The following is a 24,136-nucleotide window of genomic DNA, read 5'->3' on the forward strand; positions in this document are numbered from 1 at the left end:
AAAACAATTCTTCACTACATCCTCCAAGTATATGTTGAACAGGGTAGGTGATGAAATACATTTTTGCCCCTATTTCAATGAGTAAGTAATTGGATATTAAATCATTTTTATCATAGCCGTCGTTATCAATATTGTTGTCATCCACTTCACAGTTCTGTCAAGCTGTGCATTATTTACGAAATGAAATAACCCTCGTACATAAAACGAATATCAAGTCAAGAATGTGATGGCGTTCCAGGCGGTAAATTTCTTTATAATAATAATAATAATAATAATAATAATAATAATAATAATAATAATAATAATAATAATAATAATAATAATAATGGCTTTATTTAACCTGGAAGAGTTAAGCCTGTAAGGCCTTCTCTTACACTCAACCAGGATTAAAACTTGCTTACACAGTTGAACATAAAACTGGATCGGAATTAAGTAATTACATACTGATACAATTTAGGTACATAATGAGATCAAAAGAGGTAGTTACATAAAATTTACCTCATAAAATAAAAGTAAACATAGTGAAATACATATTAATGTTGTTAGAATCAAATACGAATCACATAAAAACAGAAGCCGATAATTCAATAAAAAAATGTACACAGTAAAAATAAAAAAAACACATTAGTATACATATTAGTATTAGATTACAATTAAGTAGGATTTACATAATTAAACCAGAAACCGACAATTGAATAAAATTTACACAAAAAATAGATTAATAATAAAAAAACAACACAGTGGGATACATATTGGCGTTAAGTGATAAATAAACACGATTTAGATAATAAAAATAAGAAACAAAAAAATAAAAATAAATACAGTGGAACACATTCCATTAAATATTTGCAAAGCGTTAGGTCTGGCAACTTATCATAAGATATTTTTCTAATTTACATTTAATGGAAATTAAAGTTCGGCAGCCCTTGACTTCAGGCGGCAGAGAATTCCAGTGACGAGACGTAGCAACAGTGAAAGATGAAGAATAAAGAGATGATGTGTGCAGTGGTATTTCTAGCGTGTTATCATATTGTGACCGAGTATTTAAGTTATGATACCGAGAAAGACTGTGAAATCGGACAGATAAGTAAGAGGGAGTAGAGGTGTGCAAAATTCGGTATAGAGAGAAAGGGAATGTAACTTTCTCCTCTCATTTAACCTGAGCCTCAATAATTTATCGAAAGAAGGCGAAATGTGATCGCAGTAGCGGACATTACAAATGAAACGAACACACGCATTATGGACACGTTGCAGTTTCTGGGATAAATCCACCCTGAGATCACTGAATAAAGCGTCACAATAATCGAAATGAGACATAATAAGAGTCTGTACAAGCGTCTGCTTTAATTTAGCTGGATAGTGGTACAATCTTTTTAATGAATGAAGAGTAGAAAATACTTTCTTGCATGTGTGTTTGATATGCGTGTCCCAGGTAAGGTTAGATTCAAAATGAACTCCCAGGTTTTTTACAGTTGAACTGAATGAAATGATCGCTTTATTCAGAGTCTCAGGAGGAAGGTTCAGCTTATTAATATCGAGGATTAATATCTTATTCGAAAATAAGATAGTCTGTGATTTATTTGTATTTAAGTTAAGTCCGAATTATTATTGTCTTGTAAGTTGATGGCCTTGGACTCTCACTCTGAGAGAGGAACATAGGTTAAGGGTGTTTGAGAATAAGGTGCTTAGGAAAATATTTGGGGCTAAGCGGGATGAAGTTACAGGAGAATGGAGAAAGTTACACAACACAGAACTGCACGCATTGTATTCTTCACCTGACATAATTAGGAACTTAAAATCCAGACGTTTGAGATGGGCAGGGCATGTAGCACGTATGGGCGAATCCAGAAATGCATTTAGAGTGTTAGTTGGGAGACCGGAGGGAAAAAGACCTTTAGGGAGGCCGAGACGTAGATGGGAGGATAATATTAAAATGGATTTGAGGGAGGTGGGGTATGATGATAGAGACTGGATTAATCTTGCACAGGATAGGGATCGATGGCGGGCTTATGTGAGGGCGGCAATGAACCTTCGGGTTCCTTAAAAGCCATTTGTAAGTAAGTAAGTATGTAAGTTGATGGCCAGAGAATTTGGATATAAGTTGAGTCGTTGCTGATAAAGAAAATATTGTAAGAAGTGATATCTCATTTGATGGTGGGGATTTCCAGGTTATTATGTAAGCTAATAATGGATACGAACCGTTGTGCATTGGCTATATAGCAAGAGGAGTTCGTTAATTTGAGTTCTGTTTTTATTGTGAAACGTTCGTTTGACGTTCTGTACATTTGACAGTTCTTATTTTTAATATAAACTTCACATTATGTCCGCCGAGTTAGCTCTGTGGCAGCACGTCTACCTCCAGACTAGTCGGTCCGGGTTCGATTCCCGGCGGAGTCAGAAATTTTCATGTAAAATTTCTACCTCAGGACCAGGAGAGGTGGCAGTGCACAACTTCTAATCACTAAGTTGCGCACCAATATGGCTGGGTTAAATCCTTAATCTCTCCGCAGTGCATAAGTAGAGAAGGCATATGTCAGCGTTGATAGTGATTCGTCCGTCGGACGGGAACGTTAAGCCTGACGGCCCCGTCGGTGCTATTCGGCAGGAGTAGGTTACATGCCGGCATCGGGTTTCCCCTTCTCCCTTCCTCATCTTCATCACCACCACTCACTCCATACACCACACTTACAAGAACACTTACACATACACTCACACTAGTACATGACATAACTCTTCACAGATACACATCATGTACAGCGAGGCCGGCCGAAGTGGTGTACAAATTGAAAATGGGTCAAAGTCCTGCCATCTATCCTCAATATGCGGAACCCGAATCACGCAAGTGAAGTGGGTAGGCATTAGATACACACACTTCACATTATCGTTCCGAATTTTTTTATATGTCCAAGTTGCCGCAAAGTTCAACTTTACAATTTTTTTTATCAGAAAGTCGTATAGTGATTCTCCAAGGTTAGTAAAAATTTCACATTGGCAAATGTTTCTTCGCAGCCGTAGTGTGACGATGTTGTTGTGAACGTTTTCCCCAAAACTACTGCGTGTTCAGTTCAAAGTGTGTCATGGCTCGCTGTATGTCGTCATGTGGCTAGCCGATGAGCCTAGAGAATTCAATCTTCCTACACTTCCGCAGAGGCGTATTACCTATGTGCCAGAGAAGTTGCCTAGCAAGTACGGCGTTCATTCATAAGATTACTTACCGATACGTACCGTAACTCCGGTAGTGGCAGGAATGTTAACTGTTTGTAAACAGTACTGAGGTGATTTTTTTTCTTACTGTCGGGATATGGGGAGAGGGTTAAGACGATTACTTACGTACAGTATTTGTTGACATTAACTTCGACGGTCAACATGGACACGGAGTATTTGATTTGTGTTGTGGAATGTTGCCATACGCAACCGATGATAACAAATACCCTGCGTACGACTTGCCCGCGCAAAACACAGTTCGAAAGAGGTTATGGTAGCACACACACCGTACAGACCGCCATCTTTTGCTACGACACGTTCAAGTTATACCGTACGCGTTCTCAAGTTTGACTGAACGCCTTGATTAATAGGCAACTTCTCTGACATAAAAGCTGAAACTCGCTTCAAATCGCTAACTCACCAACAGTGACGTCATGACACACTTTGAAATGAACAACCAGTAGTTTCACGTACCCCTGTGAAAACTAAGGTGATGATGATGATGATGATAAAAATAATAACAATAATAGTTGTAGTAATGATGATAATGATGATGATGATAATAATAATAATAATAATAATAATAATAATAATAATATTATACCTGGTAATGTTTATCTTGTCTCAATAGCAATAAAACCAAGTCCCTTCAAATGAGGGTGGAGATTATAGGAGGGTTGTAAATTTTCAGGATTCCTTTCAAAATCTTGTTATTGTACAGGCTGCCGGAACTCAATTTCTTGAAAGACAAGTTCAGTGACGGAACTACACAGTACGAAGAGAGGTATTTTGTTATTTTATTTTGCGCTACAGAATGTATCAACTAGTCCCTTCCGCCACTGGATGGATGGACAGCATCGCTCCACTCTCCCATCGCCATAACAATACAGACGAAGTAAGACTATCTCCTTTCTCTCTCTTTTCACAGTGAGACAAGATGCATCACACAGCCTTTAATAATAATACACAAAATGTTAAATACCGATAATGTAAAGTGTAAACAATTTAAAAAATGACCCCCTCCTTCACAAAATTCCGCGTACGCCACTGAGTCGTATTGAGATGGATAAACTACGTACCCTGCAAAATATTGAAGCTTCAACTTTCTATATTTTATTTTAGCTAACATAAAACCAATTGTTTCATCTGTAAATTTTGAAGAGTATTAAGTAGGCCTAACTCCATTGTCACTAGTAGTTACGTGTAGGCTCTCTCTATTCCGAGGCTTATTGTAGGGATTCGTAACAAGCTGTTTTTTTACGGTGATGGGTTGTTAGCCCTTCGCCCAACCCCCAAGCTGGAGGACCACCCCTTATCGGCTGTCCACGACTGCTTATTCAATATATTCGCAGCTACCCTCAAATGACACTCAGGAGCAAATTAAACTCAGAATAAATATGGGAAATGCGTGTTATTATTCGGTTGAGAAGCTTTTATCATCTAGTCTGCTGTCAAAAAATCTGAAAGTTACAATTTATAAAACAGTTATATTACCGGTTGTTCTATATGGTTGTGAAACTTGGACTCTCACTCTGAGAGAGGAACATAGGTTAAGGGTGTTTGAGAATAAGGTGCTTAGGAAAATATTTGGGGCTGAGCGGGATGAAGTTACAGGAGAATGGAGAAAGTTACACAACGCAGAACTGCACGCATTGTATTCTTCACCTGACATAATTAGGAACATTAAATCCAGACGTTTGAGATGGGCAGGGCATGTAGCACGTATGGGCGAATCCAGAAATGCATATAGAGTGTTAGTTGGGAGGCCGGAGGGAAAAAGACCTTTGGGGAGGCCGAGACGTAGATGGGAGGATAAAATTAAAATGGATTTGAGGGAGGTGGTATATGATGATAGAGACTGGATTAATCTTGCACAGGATAGGGACCGATGGCGGGCTTATGTGAGGGCGGCAATGAACCTTCGGGTTCCTTAAAAGCCATTTGTAAGTAAGTAAGTTTGCATTAAGTAGGCCTATTGTAAGTATTAAATTTAATCATAATTTATCGTGTCATTACACTAACATTTAAGAAGATTACTACTGTGGTGCCTTGTTGGTATCACTTGTGAGGTTCAGACCTGTCTTCGGACAGTTGACAACAACAACTACACATTTACAGCTTACCCATATTATCCCGGTGATGCGTTTTCGCAACATTTTACTTCTTTGCTATTAAACGTGTGTGAAATATGGTTTTTAGTATTTTTTAAGTTTATGGCACTTATTATCTATTATACTGATATTGGTAGACCTGGTTTATTGAAAACATTTGGTAACTGATTCATTGATGGCGCAATACTTGAGAAGGAAAGAAGTGATTATTACAAATGTTGAAATATCTGCAGTTTGTCATAAAGGAATGTAATTTTTGTTTATTTTTATAATATTATTATACCTTTCCTTGTATATATTACAATCTAAAGTCTCTTAGGATACTTCTTGTAAAAGTAGCTGAATATTGCATGAAACGTTACTTCTGTAATGTGGGCCTGAATGTTGGTGTTGCGTTTTCGCAACACCGGGCACATGGAATATCAAAACTGTCTTTCTGAGATTAGTGAAATAATTGTGTATATTTACATATGGAATTCGATTTTTCGCATGAAATAGGTATTCTTTTCATGTTTTATATTCAAGGGGTCTGAGTGTACATGAAATAATGACAATCATGGAAGAGAACGAAAAATTCAGGCAGATTTTATAGATATTTTCATATCTCCACCGGAAGCTAGAAGTGATATCGATGAAGACAGTGCTGACGAGGACTTCGATGGAAAGATAAATAATCTAAATTGTCATCAACTGGGGACTGAAGGGATAGTGGTCCTCAGTATATGGAAAAATATATACCGGTAATAATATAAAATCAGGCACAGAATGAATAGATGCCAGAAGGTGCAGAAATACGTGAAATATCAGAGCCTGTCAGGAGATAAAGAGACTATTGTAAGAAAATGGAAAAAGAGTGATTTACCAAGTTACTGTTAACTGAAAAGAAAAGTAAATGAGGAAATTGAAAATTGTGAGTCGAATCCCAACATGAAAAGAACTTATTGCCAATTGATATTTTTCAATTAGGCTATTTTTCCATGAAAATTTTGTACTTGATATTGTAAACCAAAGTGTTGCTTATGCGGTGCAGGAAGGCAGGGATAAATTTAGTTTTTCCCCAAATGATTTCAAAACATTCCTTGGGATTCTTCTTGTAAGTGGATATACTAAAGTCGCAAGCCATCGAATATACTGGAAGAGAGGAGTGACACAAGAAATTAATCAATAGTCAGAGCTATGAGACGCAATAGATTTGATGAAATAATGAGAAACCTTCATCTAAATGGCAACACACAACTTGACAAGAGCGATAGGTTGTCTAAGCTGAGGCCCTTTCTAGATGAACTTATGTGAGAAGGTGAACTTTGTAGCCAAACCTAATTGGCTTTCCTAGAATAAATTGTTTTAGTCCATGTCTTCCAAAATAAAGTATCATAGCCTCGTCAATACTGGATTTATTCTCTCACAGTGTTGCCTACTGTATGCATAATTTTCATTTTCCTCATTTAGAGAAATGCACTGAACGTTGTAGATAGATTCACAGAAATAGGCATGGGCCTTACAGGGACAGAAGTATCCACTAACAAATCTGGCTGATATGAAGAAAACAGAGAGGTTCGGTTCCTTTTATATGCAGTACGATGAAGGTTCTAAATTACTGATATGCCGCTGGAATGACAATTCTGTTGTGACTGTTGTGTCAAACTGTGACAGTGTACTGCCAGTGAGTAACGTTCAAAGAAATTCCAGCTCTCAGAAAAAGAATGTGGCAATTTCTCAACCAGCAGCCATCACAAATTACAATATAAATATGGGTGGAACTGATCGCATGGATCAAAATGTGAGTACCTATCGAAAAAATATACGTTCCAAAATGTGATGGTGGTATTTTTTTTGTGGGGGTTAGGTGTCAGTGTGCAAAACACATCGCTTCTCTACAGTCAGTCATATGGAAAACGTGGATCTTCTGTCATTTCGTAGAAGTATCGCAATGGGCTATCAGAGACAATATGGAACACCGAAGTCAAGACCTAGTCTGTCAGCAGAGTAGCACCAAGTGTTCGATTTGATGAAAGGAGCCATATTATAGTCACTCAGCAGAAGAGAACAAGGTGTGCTGTTTGTAAATCTCAGACAACTAAACCATGTCTAAAATGTGACGTTGCTTTCCATGATAAATGCTTCCAAGAATTTCTAACGATGTAAATAATATAAACTTTTCAAGGTGTTGCTTGCAAAGAATTTAATTTTCAAAAATAATGTCTCTAATGATGTAAAATGTTAATTTTTCATGTTGTTGCTTTCAATGTTAAATATTTCCAAGAATTTCTTTTTTTTTTCAGAAATAATGAGATAAAATGAAAGCTTTTCATCTTGTTGATTCCAGTGTTAAATATTTCAAGAATTTCAAGAATTTAATTTTCAGAAATAACATCTCAGATCATGTAAAATACATTCTGTGCATGGTAATAGAATAGGTTAGGTCAAAATATGTCGTCTTGTTTAATTAATAACTCACCATATTAAAAACACAATGTGAGTAATAATTGATACCCTATGTGCCCGGTGATGCGTTTTCGCAACACATCATATCTCAAGAACTAGAAATGCGATAATAAAAATTTCTGAAAATTCTACGTTCATAAATGCTAATGCACTCAGGAATTCAATTTTATTAAATTTGAAAACAAAACATTATTCTGGGCATATATGGGTTAAGAAGCACCACTTCTGCCGTGCGTAGAGGCTACTACTAATGAAATTTATTTGCTTTTGTTTCAGCATTCTTGACCCATGCCTCCTCAGTTCTGGTGACACTGGTGACATTTGGTGTATATTTCCTGCTTGAAGAGAAACCTCTTACGCCAGAGAATGTATTTTCTGGTCTGGCACTGTTCAACCAATTAACAGTGCCACTGTTCATCTTTCCTATCACCGTGCCAATCATCATTAATGCAATGGTATAACAGCTCATTAACTGCAATCATGTTTTTTTTTCTCCACAGAAATGCGAATGGGTTTTCAATAGTCAGTGTTGCCAATTCACCGTAAAAAAATATGCTAGATGAGTAAGATTAAGATTTCTCGTGTAGAAAATAGCTATATTGTAAAATAGGTTCGAAATTAATACAATTCTAAAAATGCGAGAATGTGTCAAAAATTGCACATGTAAAAATAAACTATATTAGTGCTCAAATAAGCTGGAATTTACATAGTTACTATCTTGATTATCATGATTAATCCACCTATTGTGCTGACTTTATCACATTTCATCAGAAACAGAATTCTACAACTCGTATTGAATTGAAAATTCGGGATGTGGAACATCTCCGTCAAAGAATTATTGCTGCATGTGCTGCTCTTAACCCACGTATGTTGAAGACAATTCAAAGAAATTGTGCAAAACGTATGAGGACGTGTGTTGAAAATGGTGGCAGACATGTGGAACACATTCTTCAATGTTAATATGTATGTATGTGTATTATGTCCTATGATTCCAAACTTTATGGACACCCTGTAGTAATATTGTCCTGTAAACCCGTCAATATTATATTTTTGTGGAATAGGCGGAAGAAATTGAAGTATGTAATACATTATGCCTTAAATATTATTGTGCCGCATTAATAAGGCATGATATTAACTACAGGGACATCATTTTATTTTTACTAATATTTTTAATATTAACCTGGCTATACCTTTGGATTAATGATTGAGAACCGGAAACACCGTTTGCTACCTCCTTCCACGACTAGAGTTAGATGATACTGGCGTAAAATACAAACAAATCACTTTACTAGGTATAGGAGGGAAGAAAAGTAGTTCATCTATTTACGTAAAGTAGGAAATATCGCGATTTTGAGTGTGATAATTTTCATTAGGTTTTGTTTAATCAAAATACAGTACAGTGTTAACAATAAGTGTTTTTACTCACGAACTGAGTTATCCATGCGAACGTATTCATTATACAGTGTATATTATACTGTCTACAGCACATTAGCGTACGATATAGAGAATTAAGTTAAAATGAAAAATAATCATAATATGGATATTTAAACACAATTTTGAAAATGGTGGCAGTTCATTTCGATACAGGCTTCAGTTCTTTTGTGCCTATTATCGCACTATAGACTATTGCAACTAATTCCAATTACCAGTTTCGTCCTTCGTACTAGTAACTCATGTTGAAATAATTCTGTACCTACTCTATAAAAGAGTACCTTACGTACTGTAAATTCAGTCTTCACTTCTGCCCGAGCCGCACAGATAAAATTACTCGGACATGCTATCTACTGTCCATCCGAGTGGATATGTCGCAGGATCGTAGAAAGGGGGGATCACGTGATAGTTAATTACTTAACGAGACTCTTTTATTTAAGTTATTTTAAACAGTTGCATAATATTGCGTAGACGTCCAATTAATTCCTAACAGAAATTAATGTTTTCAGAAAAGAGCTAAGAAAGCTCAGCCACTAGTCTTTACAGTGGAACGAGCAGAAGCAGGTGGGGGAAATCGGGATGCAACGTAGGCAAACGGACGACAGTACCTGTGCGAATATATGATTCAATATTGGAAGTTTTCGTCACTGGAAAACGCGAACATATTTCCGAAACGTACTATAATCACTAACTCAGTACTGCGGCCTTGGTTCTGTGTCGAGGACAGTTGGAACTTCGTTAGTAGAAGGGGTGGGAGTGAAGTACATTCAAAAAGTCAGGTACAATAAAAGTTGAAGTAAAAATAAAATGATGTCCCTGTACATGTATGTATGTGTATACAAAATGTTATATAATATATTATATATTTTTGTTTGTTGAATGCAGGTCAGCACTCGCCGCCTTGAGAATTTCCTGGAACTTCCAGAAACTTGTAGTGCCTTTCTAGCTTCCTCAGACATAGATGAGCAGCCAGAAACTGAGGAACTTGATAAGACCATCGTAGCCGTCTTAGAGAACTACTCTGAGGTTTTTATAATTTAATCACATTTATTATTTTGTATTAAGGACGAGCTTGTACAGAGAGTTCCTATGCAGACAGATCCCAGCTAGTAATGTTCCGTCGGCTTAATGACGGTAATGCGGAGCACCTGGCCCGAGGAAGTTAAGCAGTAAGGAGTGAAGTGGGACCGGTCAGCATAGGAATTCTCTTTACCGATAATTGAATTGATCTGCTCTCAGCTACTTTCATAGGCAGAACTGAAATTGATTTACTTTTAAAAATTTACGCTAAGAAGGTCTATGTAGAATAATGGCTAAAATTCCTAATAGATGTCACATCATACGTGTAAATTTTATTTTACAGCAAGCATAACAGTCCGTTTGTTCATAGCAGTAATAAAATTGCACAATAATCACAACTGACCATGGCATGGTATTGAATGTTATTTAATTCTTGGAGTTCATCAAATTCTGACAGATGAACAGTGAAGGACATAATAAAGTTGTAATGTATGTATGTATGTATGTATGTATGTATGTATGTATGTATGTATGTATGTATGTATGTATGTATGTATGTATGTATGTATGTATGTATGTATGTATGTATGTACGTATTTATTTATTTATTTATTTATTTATTTATTTATTTATTTATTTATTTATTTATTTATTTATTTATTAACACTACAATTGGGTATACACCCGGTGGCAGTGATATATAATATACAATAATTACAATTACATGAAATAAAATAAATAAACGTAAATGAAATGAAATAAAATAAACGTAAATCTTTAAATAGTAAATGCAATAAACCTAGGACTATAAATAAAAACTATTCTATAATAACGCCTACGATAAGCAAAAGTAAATCTAACTTATAAGTACTTCTATTTCACTCAACTATTACCAATTTAAATAATTACATATCACCTTAATCAATTACATACCAACTTAATTACATATCATCTTAATTAATTACATATCACCTTAATTTATTTACATATCAACTAAATTACATATCATCTTAATTAATTACATATCAACTTAATTAATTATATATCAGCTCAATTAGTTACATGACATAACTTAAATAATTACACTGCACCTCCAATTACATTTTCAGTCTAATCTTCTCAACCTTTCCTTGAATGTATTGATTTTAAGAGGACTACCCTGAAAGATTGCCGCAGGTAAGCTGTTCCAGTCTACTATTGTGCGGTTAACAAAGGAAAATTTTGCCACATCCGTTCTTTGTTTTCTACATTTAAACTTCCTAATATGATCAGCCCTTCCTAAATATGATGGTGTTGCTAATCTAGCATTGATATCGATCATGCTTTGTGTCCCATTTGTGCCTTAAACAATGTGGTGAGTCTGGTTTTTCATCGCCTTGATTTGAGAAGTTCCCACCCTAAGTCTTTTACTATCTCTTCACCATGTCCCCTTCTCATTTTGACATGTTTTGCTGCCTTGCGTTGGACCTTTTCTATTGAATCGATTTGGTTTTGTCTGTACGGATCCCAACCTACTGCTCCATATTCCATAATTGGACGAACAAGGGTTTTGTACGCTAATTCTTTTGACTTTCGGTTAGATTTCTTCAGAATACGCATAGAGAAATGTAGTGCTTTCCAGGCTTTCCTTGTGGTATTAGTGACTTGTTCCTCCCAACCCAGTTTGTTACTTAAATATATACCTAGGTATTTACAAGTGTTCACTTGTGGCACCGATGTACCATTCAGCTGATATCCGAGACAAATTTCTTTATGCGTTCTACAAAAGGATATTGACTTACTTTTACTGACATTGATTTTCATTTTATTTTCTGTCTTCCAGGTTTCAGTAATGTTAAGATCGTTTTATAAGGCGGCGATGTCGGATTCATCATTCATTTATATATATATATATATATATATATATATATATATATATATATATATATATATATATATATATTATTTTATTGGGTTATTTTACGACGCTGTATCAACATCTAGGTTATTTAGCGTCTGAATGAAATGAAGGTGATAATGCCGGTGAAATGAGTCCGGGGTCCAGCATCGAAAGTTACCCAGCATTTGCTCGTATTGGGTTGAGGGGAAAACCCCGGAAAAAACCTCAACCAGGTAACTTGCCCCGACCGGGATTCGAACCCGGACCACCTGGTTTCGCGGCCAGACGCGCTGACCGTTACTCCACAGGTGTGGACTATATATATATATATATATATATATATATTATAGGCCTACAGTTGTTGAATAGACGAAAATGTTTCAAGATCTGTAGCGCGGTTCATAAGAAGCTATAGTTTTAATTCCTTCTCAGCATAGATATGTAATATTTAAACAGAAAAAGAAGCAAATATCTCGTCAATATAATATGACCGAGTCCACACCTGTGGAGCAACGATCAGCGCGTCTGGCTACGAAACCAGGTGTCCCGGGTTCGAATCCCGGTCGGGGAAAGTTACCTGGTTGAGGTTTTTTCCGGGGTTTTCCCTCAACCCAATACGAGCAAATGCTGGGTAACTTTTGGTGCTGGACCCCGGACTCATTTCACCGGCATTATCACCTTCATATCATTCAGACGCTAAATAACCCAGATGTTGATACAGCGTCGTAAAATAACCCACAAAAATAAATAATATGACCGAAAACTTTCGGCTCGGAGCATGCGCAAGTTGGCATTCTTTGACTTAGAAAGAACTCGAGTTGTTCAACTGTTATGTACCTCATTCTACTAGTTCTGTAAATCCAATATATTATTATTATTATTATTATTATTATTATTATTATTATTATTATTATTATTATTATTATTATTATTATTATTATTATTATTATTATTATTATTATTATTATTGTCATCATAACCACCCAGGAGTAAATCTCCAGATAAAACTTTTCAGTCGATATAACTTATTACTTAAGTTAATAAATGCATTCGAATTTCCATAATATGTTTATTGCATATAAATCACCATAGTAATAAATATATTTTTACCCTTCATCTGAGCCCAAGACTCAGCAAGTGTTAAATGTGTCCGAAAAAGTTAAAAAGAAAGTCGGAGATAGCAATGTGGAATTTACATTCCATAACCCCTTGTGATCCTCTGATTGAGGTTCTGACTGATATGTACATCTAATATCAGGCAGTACATCTCACTTGACAATATGTATCGGAGGAAGCTCAATTGTTTGTATGCATCTGAAGTCTGATTAGTGTAATATGTAGCTAGTTGGCGATGTATGCAATGGAAGGGGAAAGGAAATGGCCACGCTACCACATTATCTCCTGGTCTAGTTGTCTCATGAGTGGTGTCTTGTTGGTATCATTTGTGAGGGTCCACACCTGTGGAGTAACGGTTAGCGCGTCTGGCCGCGAAACCAGGTGGCCCGGGTTCGATTCCCGGTGGGGTCAAGTTACCTGGTTGAGGTTTTTTCCGGGGTTTTCCCTCAACCCAATATGAGAAAATGCTGGGTAACTTTCGGTGCTGGACCCCGGACTCATTTCACCGGCATTATTACTTTCAGCTTATTCAGACGCTAAATAACCTAACATGTTGATAAAACGTCGTAAAATAACCTACAAAAAAAATACTTGTGAGGTTGAGACCTGTCTTGGACAGTTGACTAAACAACAACTTCTTGTGATGTATCCTACGTAACGTTGGCGGGGTTGCCTACCTTTCTATTACTGCTTATAAGCTGCTTACCTCCTGCAACCTACGAAAAACGGTTTTGGCTTATGAATTTTGACTGAGGAGTTTCCGGACCGTGATTCCTGATGTTAAATTGATTCTTTTGGCCTTCTCCATCATCCCTGGAAGTGTGTAACCTCAACATAGAAACACCCGCTATCATTTCAGAGATCAAAAGCTCAAAGTAGCGTGAAATAACACCACATTCTAGTATATACAGTCACGAAGCTCAATACGTAGTAAATATGCATCCATAGATAGTTGCTAACCACTAGGATCGCTAATATCGCCTCATTACAGACAATGCGAAATAGTACCGGCACAGTCTATTGTTTCTAGCATCCTCACAACTCAAGCTTCGTGACTATATATACAGGGACATCATTTTATTTTTACTTCAATTTTTATTGTACCTGAGTTTTTTAATGTACTTCACTCCCACTCCTTCTACTAATGAAGTTCAACCATCCTCCACACAGAACCAAGACCGCATATACAGTCATAGTAGCCTTACTGTCACAGTCAACAGTACGTTCCAAAAATATGTTAACGTTTTCCAATGACGAAAGAGCTTTCATTATTGAATCATTTTCACACAGGTATTGTCGTCCATTTGCCTACGTCACATCCCGGTTTCCCCCACCAGCTTCTACTCGCCTCTCTCTAACGACTAGTGGCTGGGCTGTCTTAGCTGTTTTCTGAGAACATTAATTTCTGTTAGGAACTGGACGTCTACGTAATATAATACAACTGTTTAAAATAACTTAAATAAAAGGGCCTCGTTAAGTAATTAACTATCATGTGATTTCCCTACTTTGTACGATCCTGCGACGTGACCACTTGGACGGACAGTAGATAGCATGTCTGAGTAATTTTATCTTTTCGGATCGGGCAGAAGTGAAGATTGAATATTCAGAACGTAAGGTACTCTTTTATAGAGTAGGTACAGAATTATTTCAACATGAGTTACTAGTACAAAGGACGAAACTGGTAATTGGAATTAGGTACAATCGTCTATAGTGCGATAATATGCACATTAGAACTGAAACCTGTATCGAAATGAACGGCCACCATTTTCAAAATTGTGTTTAAATATCCATATTATGATTATTTTTCAATTTAACTTTATTCTCTATAGTGTACGCTAATGTGCTGTAGACAGTATAATATACACTGCATAATGAATACGACCGCATGGACAGCTCAGTTCGTGAGTAAAAACACTCATTGTTAATACTGTACTGTATTTTGATTAAACAAAAACCTAATGAAAATTCTCAAACTCAAAATCCCGATATTTCCTAGTTTACGTAAATAGATGAACTACTTTTCTTCCCTCCTTTACCTAGTAAAGTGATTTGTTTGTATTTTACGCCAGTATCATCGAACTCCAGTTGCGGAAGGGGGTAGAAAACGGTGTTTCCTGTTCTCAGCCGATCCAAAGGTATAGCCAGGTTAATATCAGAAATGTTAGTAAAAATAAAATGATGTCCCTGTATTAGACTGTGATAACACTACTGGGTGTTCATTTCAAAGTGTGTCATGACGTCACTGTTGTTGGGTCACCGATTTGAAGCGAGTTTCAGCTTATATGTTAGGGAAGTTGCCTATTATTTAAGGCGTTCTTCAATCTGAATTTGAGAACGTGTACGGTATAACTTGAACGTCGTAGCAACAGATGGCGGTCTGTACGGTCTGTGTGCTACCATAACCTCTTTCGAACTGTGTTTTGCGCCGGCAAGTCGTACGCAGGGTATTTGTTATCATCGGTTGCTTACGGTAACATTCCACAACATAAATCAATTGCTCCGTGTCCATATTGACCGTCGAAGTTAATGTCAACAAATACGTAAGTAATCGTCTTAACCCTTTCCCCATATCCCGACAGTACGTATTTCCAAACAGTTCACATTCCTGCCACTACCGGCGTTACCGTACGTATCGGTACCTACTCTTCAGAATGAACGCCGTACTTGCTAGGCAACTTCTCTGCCTCTTAGGTTATACATCTCTGCGGAAGTGTAGGAAGATTGAATTCTCTAGGCTCATCGGCTAGCCACATGACGGCATACAGCGAGCCATGACACATTTTGAACTGAACACCCAGTATATTAGCATGAAGTCAGTGGCGAGTCATATTACGTTGTGATTGCAGGGAATTGTTGTGAATAACAGCGATATTGAGATCATTGGCAAGCCTCGGACGGAACGAGCAGACAGTGTGTTCGGACTCGGTGATATCATGGAACAAGACGCTGAAGACGCATCACTTTATGAGGTAGAGGAAGAAGTAGAGGAGGAGGAAGAAGAAGAAGAGGAGGAGGAGGTGGACTGTAGTGGGAGTCTAGAGCCTAGTATTGACGTAGCTATTACTATGTTGGAAGGTAGCTTCTCTTGGAGAGCAGACACTGCCAAACCAACTCTGAATACTTGCAACATCATTATCCCATCAGGTAAAAAGTGAGGTAGGACAGGCAGTCCAAGTACATACAGTGACGTTTAATTTCTTATTGTGTACATAAATGCATAAATTATGAAATCGATTTTTAGTTTACTTGTTTAGTTTACTTGTTTAGCAACCATGCTATTTAGCCCGCCAGTGGTAATGTGGGGTATGACATACCCACTTTGAAATATTTTAACCAATTTTTAGAAAACTGTGTAAGCAATTAGACCAGGCCTGCACAAGGTTTGCGCTCTCCGAGCCGGCTCACAGCTCATGAGCGGAATGCAGATATTAGCTGCGCTCTGTATAAGGGTGGACTGGAAGAAGGGGTGATCTCGTACAAAATGTACACAAAAGGAAGTACTATTACGAGTGCTTATGAAATGAATTCCCGTTCAGTGTTTGCAAAACTATCTTGGACTATTAGCCTATTAATTAATAAAGAAATATTTATTTTACAGAAGTAATAGAAATTCTACAGCTACTTAAATGTACAATATCATTTTGTTATATTTTTATTTATCAGTACATCAAAACGAGGTTTTATGCTGTTGGCAGCTGAAAGGAACAGTAGCCTACTGATCATAATGAAACATCAGTTACAGATGTTCGATGTCTGCCTTTATTAAAGTTGATCATAGAAAACAGTTGCTCACAAATATAAATGTTGAGCCAAACATAGCAATCATTTTCACGGCCAGCTTGTGTAGTCGTGGATATTATTGCTAATGTTTAGTCTTGTAAAACTCAACCAGGCTAGTAGTATTATTCAAACGATCTTTAGCCCTCAGGTCACATTGAAGATCAATAAGTTCGAGCTGTAAATCGTTAAATGTTAAATGTTATGTTTCGTCTTTTAGATTCCTCCATACTGTACTGTAGCAGTAGGTAAGCAACGTGAAACAGTTACTGAGAATAGGCCTACACACTGCACTCCACTAGATAACTGAGTGGTCGTTTCCCTCTCCTCTACCTACAACAAATCTATGTCATTCTGACGTTTTGGTGAGCGGTAAACACCGCTCTCCCGCTCCCAAGGAGCGCGCGCTGCTTGAGCACTGTTTGTGCAGGCCTTAATTAGACCATAGCTGCGGGTGATCTAACAGATGCCTCGAGCATGTTTGACATTAAGACATTTGACTGAGCATATTGGGAATTAAATCAATGATTTTCCCAAAACACGCTATGAAATGTTTCATATAAAATGGTTTCTATGTATGTGTGTGTGTTTTATATAGCTATTATTTTAATTCTTCTTATGTCAAATGTGCGAGGATCCTTCAAAAAGTAATGCCTCACATTTTTTCCAGAATATACAGGGTGATTCACGAGGAAAGATGAAACATTTGGGATGTGAATTCTGAAGTCATTCTGAGTGAAAAAGTTCATAGGTTTCTGCAGCAAACTCGGAGCTTGCTCCATCCTCTTCAGGGCACATGCTGATGAGGGTGGATTGCAATACTATACTGCCAGTAATTACGAGGCTTCTTAATCTTTATCTTTTGTATTCTAGGAAAGCTTACGTTGATTGTGGGCCGTGTTGGAAGTGGAAAAACGTCTTTACTCTCTGCATTTCTTGGAGAAATGCACAAGCTACATGGAACAGTTACATGGGCAAGGTAATAATATTTTTTAATTTAAAAATGTCACTTAGCCAAAATTAAATAGTTGCTTTTGTAACTCCACGTTTCTTTGCCACAGCACTCTTCGACATACTGAATGTCTTCGATTGCAGATTTAAGATCTTGAAGTAATATACATTGCCTTCCAAAAAAAAAAAAAAAAAAAAAAAAAAAAAAAAAAAAAAAAAAAAACTGACACACCTAGTTTTTTCACAGAAACCGCATTTAAATGTAGAGGAATGAAATTTTCTTCTACTGTATCATCACAGAATTATAGAAGAATACTTTCCACTCAGATTCTGAGCTTTAACAATGCTTACATAAATGTAATTGACCAAAAATTGCGTTATTTATAACCTCATTGTTTTCGAGCACTAGGGTACTAGAACTTAAAAGCAATGAACGATATGATATTTATTAATTAATAGTTCAAAAGTTCATAAACTTAATAATTAAAACTGACATATGCACAAACAGTGATTATACACAATAAATATACAATTTAATAACGAATTTTCTATCATATAACTATTCAATTTATGTTGGTTTAACTTACACTTACTTCTGGTTTTAGTGCAAGTTTCCACTACAGTCACGAAGCTTGAGTTGTGAGGGTGCTAGAAACAATAGACTGTGCCGGTACTATTTCGCATTGTCTGTAATGAGGCGATATTAGCGATCCTAGTGGTTAGCAACTATCTATGGATGCACATCTACTACGTATTGAGCTTCGTGGCTGTATATACTAGGCTGTGTTTCCAACCTATCGCATTTATTTTGAACATTCAAACTTTTTTACTTGCTAAATTTGAAATTATCTTTTTAACTCTACAATAAACAAGTGTATATAAATCGTCCCTACTGCTATATTCATCCAATTATCTTTTACAACAAACATATTTATATTTAAACTAGTGGCTTGTGCAGCAAATGCTGCAAACTAAGTTCATTAGAAGTTCAAATTAAAATTTTTCAAATTTATTTCCAATGAAGAATAACAGACAGTTTGAAAGTTATTTGCTTCCATAATAGTGAAACATACTCCCTCTGAATGCTTTTTATGCCAAATACATTTCCTTGAACCTATCCGTCTTCACTTCTTGAGTTTCAATGCGAAAACGCAAGTAACAATGTTAGGACGATCAGGGAATTTTTCATGCGGGAGTAATGCAGTAGCTATTTCAAGTCATTGCGGATTATAGATGAGAGTTAAGAAAATTTCAGGTTCGATTAAACCAAAGAAATATGAAATTAATTTTGATTTAGTTTTAAGACGCAGCTACAATAGGAAGCATAACTCATTACTACCTAGGAAAATTAGAGAATCACACATATAAATATCTATATCACACTGCCATTAAATATATGAAAAACCCCACATCACTTGACTAATAACTATAAAAATATTTCATTTTTAATAACAATATTGTTACCTTACGTAAGTTTTATAGTTTTCAGTAACAATATATATAGTTGTTACACAGTAAATTATAGAAATGAAGATCTAATTTAAAATATTCTTTCTCCGTGTCTACTTATATAAAACCTCAAAAGGTTTCACTTTCATATCATCAATATAGCATTAATGTGTGTAATTAGTGGCATTAACTATAATAATATTTCATTTTTAATGGTAATAATCTCATAAAACATTCTTAAGTTTTGTAGTTCTTAATATCCAATACACAGCTGTACTCGGAAAACTACAGACCAGAGAATTATACGCCATGTGAACTCTAAATATGTCAGCAATCCTGCAGATCATGGCCTTCGTGTAATATTGTTTATTGTAGTGTGTGTTTTATTTTATTCTGAAAAGCCATGTTTCTCAAAACTGACGAGAGATGGATTTTGGAAAATAGGAAAATGGTGTAGGAAAATTGACATTTCACTGAAAACTACTATTTTTCTGAAAAACTTTGAGTTCCAAGCTTCAAAATGAGGAGTCATTTATTAAAATCCGTTCAGCCGTTTTCCCGTAATTTCCATTACTAGTTCAAATTATATATATATATATATATATATATAGATTTTAGGCCTTCGTTAAAAGCAATGTTGTGAGGGCATTATTGCGTTATCGATGTTTAGCGTTAATGTTCTCTGTCGAAATTTTGAAGAAGTTTAAGAGAGAAATAGACATAACGATGCCTCTAAGCCCTAAGAATTCTGCAATAGTAGTCGCATTTTTAAATGAAGGTCGTAGTTAACACTATGTCGGTAAGATGCTGGGTATGTCCCACAGTAATATCCTTCTAACTGTAACATTTTTCCGGGACTTCAATACTCTTCAAAGAAGACCCGGATCAGGCCGTCCATGATGCACTTCGGCCAGGGAAGGCCGTTTCTTGAAATTACAAATCATGCAAAACCGATATCTCAGTGCTGTTGAGGCACGAAATCATCTAATAAAAGACCACAATGCAACTCTAATTGAGAATACAGTGAGGAGGAGGCTACATGAGATAGACTAGCCACAAAAAGATCTGTCACAAGCGCACAGTTTAATCCAGTACACCGACATGAATACTGGACTGAGGAGCAGTAGAGCCAACTGCTTTTCAATGACAGAGTCTAGATTCTGTCTTAGGTAACCGGACAGAAGGGAAAGGGAGAGGAGAAGGCCTGGAGAGCACTTTGCGCCTTACCTTCTTCGAGAGGAGGTTCAGTGATGTGCAGGGCGACATAACTTCATAGTTCTGTACCGAGCTCGTAACATCAGGTAACAAAGGTTGTCTGTTTCTTTCCATATTTAGCCTACTGTTGCGTAATAATGGCCTTGATATTGAGAGAACGCACTGTAATAAACGTAGTCGTTTTTTGCTTCAGCGTCTCAAACAGAGGAACTTAAATTTCATCAATAAAAAAAAGAAGAAACATGATACAAAGATATGGAAAACAATTGAGCATGCGTAATTACTATAATATTTGTTTACAGCAGTACTATGGCATGCAAATGATAACACAATAAAGCCTGCATAAAGCATTAGGCTATCATTTTTCGTTTGAGATAGTAAAAAAGAAATACAAAAACAAAACAAAAAAGCGGAGTAGACATAATTCTGGGACATGCCAGGTTTCTTTTCGGAGACGGAAGATTGCATTTGATTCTTGAAGACTTTTTGGCCACTCCAGAAGGGTTGGCAAGCCTAGAAGATGGAAATGAACAGCTAATAAAAAGATAGTTAAATTACACCAACATTTGATTGTTTGTTTGTTTACAATGGCAGCTTCTTGACTTTCACATGATTGTCCTCCTTGCATACCAGTACTATCTTGTGAAGTTTTTTTTTTTAATCTTTGCTTTTCCTTGTTTAATCTATTACATACCCATAGTCGTTCTGTGTTCACAACAGAATTAGGGCCATTTCAGATCTCAAATTAACTGCAATATTATGTCAAAACAATGCATATGACGTGCCAAATGATCGTGGAATATGTATATTCATAATTTTGCTATTGATTTCTTTCGTTGTAGGGAATATGATCTGCTTCTATATTGATCCATTTGCTTGTTAGAGTTCCTTTTCTACTGGGTGTTCATTTCAAAGTGTGTCATGACGTCACTGTTGTGAGTCAGCGATTTGAAGTGAGTTTCAGCTTTTATGTCAGAGAAGGTGCCTATTATTCAAGCCGTTCAATCTGAACTTGAGAACGTGTACGGTATAGCTTGAACGTCGTAGCAACAGATGGCGGTCTGTACGGTCTGTGTGCTACCATATCCTCTTTTGAACTGTGTTTTGCATGGGCAAATCGTACGCAGGGTATTTGATATCATCGGTAACGGCAACATTCCACAACACAAATCAAATGCTCCGTGTCCATGTTGACCGTCGTGTAAACAAATACGTAAGTAATCGTCTTAACCCTCTCCCCATAAAGAAAAAAACTCACCACAGTACATGTTTCCAAACAATTCACATTCCTGCCACTACCGGCGTTACAGTACGTATCGGTAAGTACTCTTCAGAATGAACGCCGTACTTGCTAGGCAACTTCTCTGGCACATAGGTAATACGCCTTTGCGGAAGTGTAGGAAGATTGAATTCTCTAGGCTCATCGGCTAGTTACATGACGGCATACAGCGAGCCATGACACACTTTGAACTGAACATGCAGTATATTTCTTCTTTACTATATGATATAGGTCTATATAATAGCACTTTTATTTCTAGGTTTGTCCTGTGTGGTGTTTTATTCTTTTTGCTGATAAATTTCTGGTCCTTTTTTTTTTTCATTTGCACAAAATTTACTTTTGCAAAATATATAAGAGCGTCTATAATAATGTATGCATAATTTCTATTCTGTTTAACAGTGGTTCCAGTGTGGGATATGCAACACAGAAGCCATGGCTCCTGAATGCTACCCTGAGAGAAAATATTCTCTTTGGTCAACCATTTCGACCACGACGCTATAAACGGGTTATTGCAGCATGCTCTCTTGAACCTGACATTGACATCCTGCCAGGCAAAGATCTCACTGAAATTGGTGAAAAAGGCATCAATCTCTCAGGAGGACAAAAGCAACGAGTAGCAGTGGCTCGGGCACTTTATTCTCAAGCTAGTGTTGTGATCATGGTGAGGATTTATTGCATCAAATGTATTCAGATTAAACTAGACAATAGTAATATGCGTTACAAGAGCGGTATGTTGAAGTTTTCATGTTCGAGGAAAAGTTCGAAAAAGCGAAACGTAGTTGAGCTTTTTTAATTTCCGAGAATTGAAAGAAAACATACCGCTCGTGTATCGTACATTATTTTGTGCGAAGATCGTTTATTACATACCTGAAAGAGGAATTTCTAATTAGTTGCAATGAAATCTCCATCTTGGTTTCTGTTCAATGACGGCAAATTTGCAAAACAAAAATATCTATCTTCAACATTGTTGCTTTAAAATGTTTTCTGTGATTACTATAATCCAGCAGGCCGTGATATACGTCTGTCTTTTTTTTCCCCAGTCTATGATGAGTCTGGAATCTTGTTGACTTTTTCACGGCTTCCTTAATGTTACTTGCATCACGAATGCAGTAACTTTAGTGGAGTTGTAGAGTTTACTTAATTTTTGCAAATATTTAAAAACAATAATTAACAGTGCAATTTAGGTGAAATTGCAGTGGTAAGTTTCCAATTTATAATTATTAGTATATTGAACGTCTCTAAAAATAGTATGTTAAAAGCCTAAAGCAGTAAAATCAATATGTCACTTAAGCGGTAAGAAGAGGGAAATTGTTATGTGTGTTAGGTTGGGAATACTGAATGTGGAATTTTAGACTTTCCGCGGATTGGTTTTGTGCGGAAACCAAGCAAATACGCACGATCTCGCACAAAATGCGTTTTTAGGCTCTATGGTATTCCACCATGTCCTTAAACTTAACATTTCCAACGTTCCGGAACTACTTACAGGTTCCATCATCAGAGTAAATAGGTAAGACCAGAGAGGTTGCTTATTCTGTTGGGCTCGGTACGTTTGGCTACTCCAAACAACTCTGAGCATTTCTTCTCTATTGTTTACAGTATATAAGATAACTAATAGAGAAGAATATTACAGATGCTCAATTTTTTTGGAGTTGCCGTACATAAAAGTCCCAACCTCACTGTAACACTTTCTTTGTATATGTACGTCAGCCGCGGCGAAAATGTGATCGTGCGCCGAGCCACTGTGTAACCTGCAACGTGCATAGCACCTATAGAAGGAGGCGGACACCCGAAGGGGAAGTGAAGCAACTGTCTGACTTATTAACGGATTTCATTTTCCTTATGTCAAGCACTTAAATATAATTTTATACAATATAAGGTTACAAACTAATGTTTAGTACGTGTAACGAAGAAAGAAATGAACAAGAAAACACAGGACTCATTATCACAACCTAAAATTAACTGTCTTCAGAATGTCTTTACGACAGAGTTTCAAAATCAGGAATTATATCACTTACTGCCAGTCGTAGTTGATCACGAAGATATTTGTCTGTTAGTCGTGATCTAAATTTGGTTTTTACTATTTTCATTGTTGAAAATAATTTTTCACATACGTAAGTTGTAGCGAACATGGCTTCAACAGAGCAAGCCAAAGAACGAAGCTTCGGATATTTATTTTTTGGCAAATATTTGAAAAGTTCGACATTTGCCAAGTCCTTACATCTAGCTTTCATTTAACATCACATTGTAAATCTATGAGTT

General features: G+C 36.5%; 1 protein-coding gene across 5 annotated transcripts in view; it reads left to right on the forward strand.

The window, feature by feature from the left end:
• Sur (Sulfonylurea receptor) overlaps nt 1–24,136 on the forward strand; it is a 177,600-nt gene that overhangs the window by 105,481 nt on the left and 47,983 nt on the right. For all 5 annotated transcript variants that reach the window (XM_069834961.1, XM_069834953.1, XM_069834968.1 and 2 more), the window contains exons 9-13: nt 8,037–8,215; nt 10,077–10,217; nt 16,053–16,350; nt 17,857–17,962; nt 22,277–22,538. In XM_069834961.1, the coding sequence (XP_069691062.1) occupies nt 8,037–8,215; nt 10,077–10,217; nt 16,053–16,350; nt 17,857–17,962; nt 22,277–22,538 (986 nt within the window). The remainder of the gene's footprint in view (nt 1–8,036; nt 8,216–10,076; nt 10,218–16,052; nt 16,351–17,856; nt 17,963–22,276; nt 22,539–24,136) is intronic.

Source organism: Periplaneta americana, chromosome 1, assembly GCF_040183065.1.
Source record: "Periplaneta americana isolate PAMFEO1 chromosome 1, P.americana_PAMFEO1_priV1, whole genome shotgun sequence".
Classification (NCBI taxonomy): Eukaryota; Metazoa; Arthropoda; class Insecta; order Blattodea; family Blattidae; genus Periplaneta; species Periplaneta americana.